The 9,532-nt window shown below is 39.6% G+C and overlaps 2 protein-coding genes across 2 annotated transcripts in view; one reads left to right on the top strand and one right to left on the bottom strand.

Annotated features, from left to right (window-relative positions):
* The first annotated feature begins 893 nt into the window (after positions 1 to 893).
* Positions 894 to 7,611, top strand: LOC140953101 (uncharacterized). Its single transcript, XM_073402598.1, has 7 exons — positions 894 to 1,447; positions 1,971 to 2,065; positions 3,295 to 3,448; positions 3,785 to 3,848; positions 5,379 to 5,641; positions 6,243 to 6,417; positions 6,786 to 7,611. The coding sequence occupies exons 1-7, from the start codon at positions 908 to 910 to the stop codon at positions 6,959 to 6,961; spliced, it is 1,467 nt and encodes a 488-aa protein (XP_073258699.1). The 5' UTR covers positions 894 to 907; the 3' UTR covers positions 6,962 to 7,611.
* Positions 7,612 to 7,789: 178 nt separating this feature from the next.
* Positions 7,790 to 9,532, bottom strand: part of LOC140953063 (kelch-like protein 40) — a 3,373-nt gene continuing 1,630 nt past the window's right edge. Inside the window, exon 1 of the mRNA XM_073402550.1 lies at positions 7,790 to 9,532. This exon is cut by the window's right edge and continues 1,630 nt beyond it. Within this exon, the coding sequence (XP_073258651.1) occupies positions 9,322 to 9,532 (211 nt within the window). The 3' untranslated portion in view covers positions 7,790 to 9,321.

Here is a 9,532-nt window from a genome sequence, read left to right as displayed (position 1 = left end):
AACTAAAATGCGAGCCGGATGTGAAGAAAGAATACTCATCTTTTACCTGCCATTGCATTTATTAAAATCCTAAGTGTTTACTGGCAGGTGGTGGACTGAATTATGATAATACTCTCATCATTACAGTCTCTCATACAAACGATAGCTTCGTTTCTAAATGCGCACGCTTGGGAGGTTGAGAAGCTGTGACAGCGAATTAAACATAATAATGTCATGAGACTTCATTTTGTTTCAAAACAAAATGTTTTGGGTGGTACTTGTTAAACTTCTCTTAAATTTCAGAAGAAAGAATTCTCCATCTGCCTATCTCCCATAACAGACCTTCTTTGTCCCCCACCAACCGAAAAAATTTTACTTAGCATCGGTTTCAATTTCTCTTGGGACAGTTGTTACACCTAGAGAAAATGAAAAAAGAAAGGTTACGCAAAATTTTTCGTAGAAGGGGGCGGGGCGGCAAACGGGCCGGGTGTATTGTGTGAGATGAGCAAATAGCGAATAGGGTAAACAGCTCATCTTCGAGTTGGTTTTAAGACTCTTTATCAACTCAAAACAAAGCTCTTGATAACAAGAGCGCGTAGGATCGCCATGAGTCTATTACGCCGTTAAATATGACAAAAACGCAGAATGTAACAACTACTTGGACGCAAAGTGTAAAATTAACGCAAAATGTAACAATTTTTAACCCAAAATGAAACATTTTTAACACGAAATGTTACAGGAATTTTAATTGACGCAACTAGGTTTGGAGATAATCGTAATTAGCTGTTAGTATTAGTAGCTATATGCAATCCCTGGAGTTTTCATATTCACATAACTTTAAAACATACCATTAAAAATAATCTTTTATCTTTGTCCTTTCAGCTAAACGACCCTTGCTCTGAAGATGAAGTTGCGCACGATTTCTTCAATGATCCTCATACTCATAGGAATGCTATTCTGGAAACCCTTTTTTACGACAGACGCTGCTTCTGACCAAGCTTGTCCAACTACCTTGCCGGTCCGGATATCGGCCTTGAACTTTCCTCCCCTTGTCGAGCCATCTCCAGATAGAGCAAAGGCACTAAAAGGTGTACTGGGAGAATTTATAATCCATATTATCAGGAAGTGTTTTTTGAGAGATTGTAAATTAAACGCAAGCTCGGTCCAAACAACCGTGTTTAACACAACTTGGAGTTTTTTGAGGTCAATACAAGACGGTGAAGCCACAATTGCATTTCCTATAACACGACCAATAAAGATGTGGCTGTCTGATGACGACTACATTGGGCCAAAGATGTCATTTCAAGAATTCTTCGCCTCCCCTGGGTACTCGCTTGTAATGGACGTGGAGTACATCAACAAAAAAGCCAACGATATCATCGTTCAGTCCCTAATGGAAAACACTTGGCCAATTATTGTCTTTACCCTTCTTATAGCTGGAATCTCAGGAATAATCGTCTGGATTCTGGTAAGATTGAATTTTCATTGTCCTCATCAATATCTATTTTTCTTCCATTAGGCTGATACAAAATGCCAATTTTTTTCGAGTACTGTCTCCGCTGACAAACCATGCATAGGCTGCTTTGTATACATCATTGTTTTTTTAAAAGCCACATCACCTAAACATTAAGTAAACAAACTCGCCATACTTGTAACGCACCTCGTTATTGTAAGTCGTAAGGCGAAGCAAGCGCGCTACATACCTCGCTCTTTACAGAGTCTTTTATTGACACCTACTTACGAGATTTCTTAGTCTCCCTCGCTAATGAGATGTGTTTAAGAGGGAGTCGGTTCGCCTTCTGTTTTCAGCCCACTCGACAATCATGGACAATTACTTGTTGTCTAGATACAAAACAATATGGTCTTTTTTTTGAAAGGAGGTTCCTTTAAAAGCCCTCCTAGAAAATCGACAACAAGTATAAAAAAAATAAAATGATGCAATTTTATGCATTTTTTTCGACATATACCTTTGGAATTTATTACGTTTTCAGGAAACATACTTCAATGAAGAGGAATTCCCTCGTTCGTTTACTAAAGGCTCCTATGAAGGCTTTTGGTGGGCTTTTGTTTCCATGACAACAGTGGGGTACGTAAAATGATGCTCCTCTCTTATCTTATGGATAGAGATTTATCCAGTGTATAGCGTTATCTACCTTTTCAACAAATGAGGCTTCTATGTCCGTTTTGATACTAAAGTCGTTATCCCTGGACGAACTTGGGCAAACATTTTGTCGCTTGTGTGGTTATGCAACGACTCCCTACGAGAGGTAGTTTGTCTGAATGCATAATGCATCTGATCTTGTACCTTTCTTTATACTCGAGATTCATAACCAGACGAGCTAGAAAATGTTTGCCCAAGTATGTCCAGACGAATAGAGAGTCTTAAGTTTAAAAACAGCCAATAAGAGGCAGCTTCCTAAGACTTTTTTTTTTGTTAATTTAAGGGCACTTAGTTGAAATAGTGGTCGGTGCACATTCTGGTTTAAGTTAAATGCCAAATGTAGGTAGTATAAATCAAGGACCCCGTTTTAACGCCCCCTGTAGGAGGCAGAATTTTCGTTACGTAGTGCTCATCCGAGACACATGAAGGTTTAGTCGTTTGCCGCAATGCAGTGATTTTATGACTTTCACTGGTCCGGCCCTGGGAATCGAACCCAGGACGTCTCGCCGCTCTGCAGCCCAGTCCTCTGTCAACTGAGCTAACGATGCTATGGTCAGAGAGATCAAAGCGATGACAGGTACACACATTTGTCTACAAGTACCAAATCGAGTACGATTACGACGTTAGAGCATCCCCCGAACTATAACTCTTTCCTGTTGCTGACTAGCACGTTAATAAACGTTGGGGATCAGATTGTGCTAAGTAATTACAGCAGGCACACGAATTTGGTTTGAAAACTATACCCCTAAGGTCATAATAAGGTCCCTAATTACATTTGGTGAGTGGGCAATTCAGAAAGCCAAAGGCCTGCACTGCCAAGAGACCCTCTCTTAATACGCATAAGACGAATTAACCAGAGGTTATTAATTTCCCCGCTTGAATTGTTAGAGCAGCAAAATTGCAACTTTTAATGGTACGAAAATAGGGAGCTTAAGCAACGAGGTTTATGTTTGCAAATCAACAACACTGCAAGTGCATCAGGCTTTACAGTACATTTCTTTATCGTAGATGCACGAATTCGACGAGCAACTGCCCAATTTCACGTTTTCTGGCGGACGAACTCACTTTTTAAGAGACCGTTTGGCCACCATCGTCGTCGTCGTCGCTTAATCTCGCTAATGTGTTTGGTGTTCCAACATTTGTTTTCATGTTAGGTATGGTGACAAAACTCCCAAATTCATTTTTGGTCGTTTGTTTGGCATCGCTTGGATTTTGACTGGATTGGTTGTCATAGCAGTGTTCACAGCGACTGCCACAAGTTCACTCAACGTCTCCCCAAGCGACTTGGCAGTGCTTGAAGGAACAACTGTAAGAAAAACTCTAAAAATCTTACTGTATTTACTCGGATAAGCACCGCATCTGGGGGAAAAAAGCTAAGACATCGCGGCCCTGATATAATCAAAATCAAAATAACTTAATTCTGTTTAATAGTTTAATACGGACAATACAAATACCGTATAAGACCTTTGTTAAAACAGTTCTTTGAATGGCCGGGCAACATTGTTCTTTATATACAGAGAGCAACTTTTGTTCAAAACCGTAACTAACCAGTCATTGATATTAATTAACAGGGAAGTGTACCGCCGCTTATTGCCTTAAAAAGTATGTTTTTTAATCTACAAGTTCTTGCATTTGCCTTATTAGGTTGGAGTATTGAATGTTACATCAGCAGGGTTAGAGGCAAAACAAAGAGGCGCCATAGTAAAAGGTAAGTAAGGTCATATAACCTCTTGGCAACGTATACCAAGATGGAGAAATCGAATAGTAACACTTAAAAACTAACACTAAAACTAGTAATAACAAAGGTTACGGAGTGCAGGCGACAACGATCGAAGGTCAAAACGCTTTTGCTCCATCCCCGTGCTTTGCGTAAGTTTCACGTGACAGATAGTCAAACACGCATGATCAGATTACGAGTGATAGAAGGTCCAAAATGCGCGTCATGAAATTGCGTTCATAGCCTGATATAAACACGAGAGGGGTTGGGAGAAATCGAGACAGTTATGCAAACCCGAGACGAAGTCGAGGGTTTGCATAACTGTCGAGAATTCTCCCAACGCCTCGAGTGTTTATATCAGGCTATGCAAACACAAGAAAAAAGTTTTCTATTGCTTTTATAAAATAACTTTCCCGAGAAAAAACGCAAAACTCTTTGTTACTGCACTGATTAAAAGAGAAATTCTTACCAGTCGCAAAGCCTTGTCCACGAAGTCTTGCACGCGTAATCAGTTCTTGTTTTGCAAAAAGATGCTTTCCAAAATACGGATTTTTCTAGCTTAAAATGTCAGCTTAGGCGAAGAAAACTTGACACACCTTCTTTGTAACGATTTTTCAAGTTTCAGCCGACGAAGGAATGGGTAAATAAAGTAAACTTGTGGAGTTTTGAACTCGAAAACTTTTTCAAATTCGTGCTTGCGTGATTAGCGCGCGAAAAGCAAAACAACTTGACGCCACAACCATGTTTACATACTCTCATGCAAACACTCCTCTCGGCCAATCAGAGCGCGCGTACTATCTTAGTTATTTTATAATCATTGTTAGTGGAAGTCTAAATGAATGCTGGCTACATACATGCGACGCATGCGTAATAACAACCTGAAGATTAGGTTTGCGGGCTCCTCTTGTCACCCGCAATTACGGAGAGGGAGGGAGAGTGGACAGATAAAATAAATTACTGAACAAAAAAAAGATTTAAATGGATATAAAAAGGTTAAAAATTTTACCTGGCCGGGAGCCGTATTCAAAAGTTGCAGTACCGTTAATTAAATTAGTCCAAGGGGCTTGCAACCGGTTCCTCCGGATTGCATGGGAGCTCCGACCGCTGGTTCATGCTGTACTGTTTGTTTATTTCGGTTGCTTGCTTAGCCGCAAATGTTCACTTTGAACCGGATCTTTTCACTTGAAACCAGTAAAGGAATGCGAAAACATAATCTCAATGGGATAATTTGTTGTTGTAATGATCTGGTGAATGACTTTACCATGGCGTCGGAGCCATATATGAGTTGAGTTTGTTGTTGGTTCTCTCCCTTTCTTCTAGAGATTTTTCTCTGGGTACTCCAGTTTTCCCAACATAACGACAACATAACGAATATGCTTGAAATAAATATTCCGATGTATATAGCGCTTACGCAATCCAAAAATCAAGGTATAAGAGATTTGTAACAAAGCTTTGTTGTATTTTTACTCCGGAATACGATCAATGGATCGCACCCTTGTTTACCAATCCATTTTCTTACAGAGTTCCCATCAGCTGAGCTTCTGTTCAGAGAGCTCGAGTCAAATATTATAGATGGCATATTCATGGACAAATTCAAAGCTGGCCACTACCTACACTCAAGAAATAAGCCTAACCTCAAAGTTTTTCTGTCTGTTGATACGAGCGAAGCGGTGAAATATGACCTTGCTGTACTTGGCGGTTCAGCGAACAACTCATGCTTTAAATCTGCCATCATGAAACGTGATGTGGACGAATTGCTCCTACAGTATTTGAAGCCGGTAGCGGTAAGGAATAAATCTGATTTGATAAGAACTGAAGAAGGCTATACTAATACCGTTATAACTTAAGTCTTCCCGGCTGTAGGCCCATTCGCCTGCAAACAAAAAAAATCCGATTATAACCCTTTCGGATATAAACGCCCTTCTAGCTCCGATTGTAAGCCCACCCTCCTGAGAATTCGGTTTATTGTGACGTTTTGAAGCCTTAACCCCCCCTAAAACCCCAGTGCTTATAAGCTGAAGGTTACGGTAATAGCTAATTACGGTCATAGCATCTAAACAGATTTATTGTAACAATAGAAAGCGTTTACATAAAAAAGGAGTTCCCACGGAATTGATAAGCAGAAGTATCCATGCATCGTGAGATGAAATAACAACAAAGGGCTCACTGTTCTCTACTTGTGTCAAAAGGAAAAAAAACAAATACCGGTCATTAAGGGCCATATTTCAATCTTTAAACCTTCCCACCCTGGCTTTGCTTCCTGGATTTTGGCTCAGTAAAAACAAGGGAATTAGGAAACAGCCGGGGTTCATATTTACCTCTGAATAGTTTGTAATTACGGATTGTCAATAAAGTCTTAACCATTCCTTTACATGACCATTTCAGGCTTATAACCAGGACAGTGACTCGACGAGTATCTTCTCTGGTGCATCAAAATCCACCCAACGTTTCCTATTCATCACAATGGCGGTTTTCTTGTGCCTTGTATTGTTGGGGATTATGGGTGAACTTGTGTACAAAACAATGTGGAAAGCAAACAAAAGGGTTGAGAATAGTGAAGGTTAGTAGTGAAGGGCGTATGTTTCACTCCTTTTTATCCACTGGAGTTTCATGCAAGCCGTTGAGTATTGCTGTATCACCCAGTTGCAGTGACCTGGATCAGCATAAATAGTTTGTATAGGAAATATACAAAACTTCAAAGCGATAAAGAAGTAAACAAACTTTAATTAATTGTGGTTAATATTAAAAAAAATTTGCCCGGTAATTCGTTCTTTTTTAAAACTTTCTCTCCTTGACGGTCCTTTCCATCCGAAAAGGAGGAATTAAACTCGGCATTTGCGTTGCATTTCGCAGCCCAATTAGCAATAACGTAACAATATCCTGGGTAGCTTATTTTTCGTGTGAGTGTAATGACTATTTCTCTTGTAGATGGGATTGAATTGAAGGATGTCAAGGTTCAGTCAAATCCCAGCAAAGGCAACCTCAAAGATATTGAGGACAAACTGGGACAGTTGGTTCGTGAAGTCAGGAAATTACAGGAACAACTTGTTAATATTTCATCTCAAGCAAATGGGACTTTCGCACAGAGCACAACTCACATGTAGGGCTTAGCAGTGAAAATAGACGCCATCTTATAAGCTGATTCGGTTGCAAGGCTGAGGACCTAGTTGCAAAGGTTTTGTGTGGTGGAGTGAGAGTTGGATTCGCCAGTGAACAGGCATGGAACTTTGAATAGACGAAGCATTGTGATCACTTCTGCCTCATCATCGGCACGTGATTACTATTCCCTTGTCAAGTTTTCGGTCAAAATCTGATCAGTTAATCTACTTGAAACTAGAAATAGTTTATCGTTGAACCACGTAAGGCTCGGGAGGGTGCTCCGTAAAATATTAGGGATGGGAGTTATTCTTTCTTCAAAAATAGAATGAATACGTTTGGAGAAGACATCCGATAACAAATCCAGCGTTGCATCTGGGAAATCGAACTCAGAAGCTTCCGTACACTGTTTGAATGCTTTTAACACTGAGGTACTGGGAACTCGAGTTGTGAGTGATGGTTACTTGTAGGTTACCAGGCAACTACTGCATCAGATTATACATGTATGTCAATGAACTTTGGAATGTTGGGTCAGGGGAGGGGTAGTTGGGCAGTTTCCAAGAATATCATAATGATCCAACTTCTCAAGTCAATTGGCATAAAGGATAATATTAATTACCGCGATGTCTTTTCTACGTACGTTCTTGAAAGCAGTTTGTAAATTAAATCTCGTCAGCAAGGATTCGCCTGCATATCTACTAGCCCCGTTTGCACTGTGTGCTTTTCCCTTAACCTAAATTAATTCTTCTTTTATTGGTCATTGTTTCAAGTGAGCCTCTGGTCTAACCTTAGTATAAATACAAAAAACCACCAGATTTCAGTTACGACACCGCCTCTATATAAAGAAAAATGTATTACAGGTGTTATTACAGGTTTTGCTATAAAGCGTACGATCGTATTGCTACAATATAATCATCCTGACCTTGAAATAGTAACAAATATCAGTCATTTTCATTCCTTGACAGTCCTAGGCCTAGGCCAAACGTCGAACTTATCATGAGACGAACCAAACTCTTATTTGGGTCAAAGCTAAATTAAGTTTAAGATCGTCTGTTGGGTCAGACGTCGAACTTAGGACGAGTCGAACCAATCAACTGAATACAAATTTTTAATTTACTAGTTTAGAAAGTCGCATGTGAAGACGGGGACAATCTTCAGACGTTCTATCCTTCTGAAGCCGACGGAGAGACGATCCAAACTCATTCAGACGAACTTAACAGAGCCAGACATCGAAATTTTCATGAACTTAACTCACTAAGTTTGGTTTGCCTAATGAAAAGTTCGACATTTGGCCTAGGCCTTAGGTCCTTGATGTAGAACTCTGGTCGTCCTGATAATCAAACTAACAAACTTCTAAAATAGCTACATTTTCAAGTTAGTATATTTTTATACACTCAGAAGCAAGCAATTTGGATGGGTTGTGCGTAAGTCTCATGCAATAAAAACAAAATGTTTCGAAATAAGCAGGGCTAGCTATTTTAATTACACAAAGTCTAAAGTTAGACCGTGGACAAAAGCGTTCAATGTGACCACTGGGTCTGTTTTACAGGTCTTACTAAAACTATTTACAGTCCTATGGCTGCTACCCTTGGAACTGCGTTAAACTGACAGCAAGCCTTAAAATTTTCGTTTTTCAATTGTAAAACAAAAACTACCCAGTAGGTGTGAAACATCTTTACTACGTCTTTTTGCCGTACACTGCTTGAATCGTTGCTCTCCTTGCTCGAAATGTACGTATTCACTATTAAAAAACAAGTTTTGTAAATCATTCAGGCTGTTTAGGTTGTTTTTGACTATGGGATATAAAGCTTTGATTGCCTCTTGATGAATTTTTTAAATCAAAGGCTCTAGCAACACGTGACCAGCAAATGCAACTGAAATAGCCCATTCCTAGGGGAACAGGAGGCAAGAATATTGTCTATTTTTGGGGGGAGGGGGAAATCTACCATCTGAGGAGACACTCTAAGATTTTCCCGACTTAATAAGTGGGATTTTCACAGATGTGAGAAAGCTTCCGTCCACATCTGTTTACCTAGCATGATCTAGGAAGGCATGCAGGAATTAACTAAACAGTAAAAATAACTATTACCAGAAGAAAGAGGTCACAATGGGATCACATTAATCTACTCTATCTTCTCTTATCAGAAGCTAACACACTAGAGTTCAGTCATACATTTTCAGTTTCAATTCATGCATCAGTACATTTCCTCAGCCCCAACAAAGGCAAAAAAAAAAGTTATAATAATGATAAAACGTCCACACCGTTTCCAGATAAAGGAAAAATTTTTATCGTTCGAGACACTCACGCTTCCTGAACAATAACCTTTTCCATTGTAAATGCTACAGAATCGACTTTTGACTTTGCCAGCTAGCCAATTGTAACTATTTTTGGTTTCGTGAGCAATCCTTTAGAGAGTTCCAATGTTGAGCATTGAAATGAATAAGTTTCTTCGTCAGAGCTCTTGTTGATAGGTATGGAGGTCTTCTGGATCCACTTGTTTAGTTTGGGATCATAGCTATTAACTACAATCTCGGCTGGCTGGGACGAATTTTTTTCAGCAACACCCACTACATAAACT

Source organism: Porites lutea, chromosome 11 (assembly GCF_958299795.1).
Source record: "Porites lutea chromosome 11, jaPorLute2.1, whole genome shotgun sequence".
NCBI classification, from domain to species: Eukaryota; Metazoa; Cnidaria; class Anthozoa; order Scleractinia; family Poritidae; genus Porites; species Porites lutea.
The sequence above is the reverse complement of the archived record's forward strand: the minus strand, read 5'-3'. Positions and strand labels throughout refer to the sequence as shown.

What these genes read in the sequence shown, in the direction of transcription:
- LOC140953101 (XM_073402598.1), top strand. Translation starts at nt 908, where the DNA reads ATGATCCTCATACTCATAGGAATGCTATTCTGGAAACCCTTTTTTACG. An exon ending in AAGAGGCGCCATAGTAAAAG is followed by an intron (nt 3,849 to 5,378) that starts GTAAGTAAGGTC and finishes ATTTTCTTACAG; the next exon opens with AGTTCCCATCAGCTGAGCTT. An exon ending in AAGGGTTGAGAATAGTGAAG is followed by an intron (nt 6,418 to 6,785) that starts GTTAGTAGTGAA and finishes TTTCTCTTGTAG; the next exon opens with ATGGGATTGAATTGAAGGAT.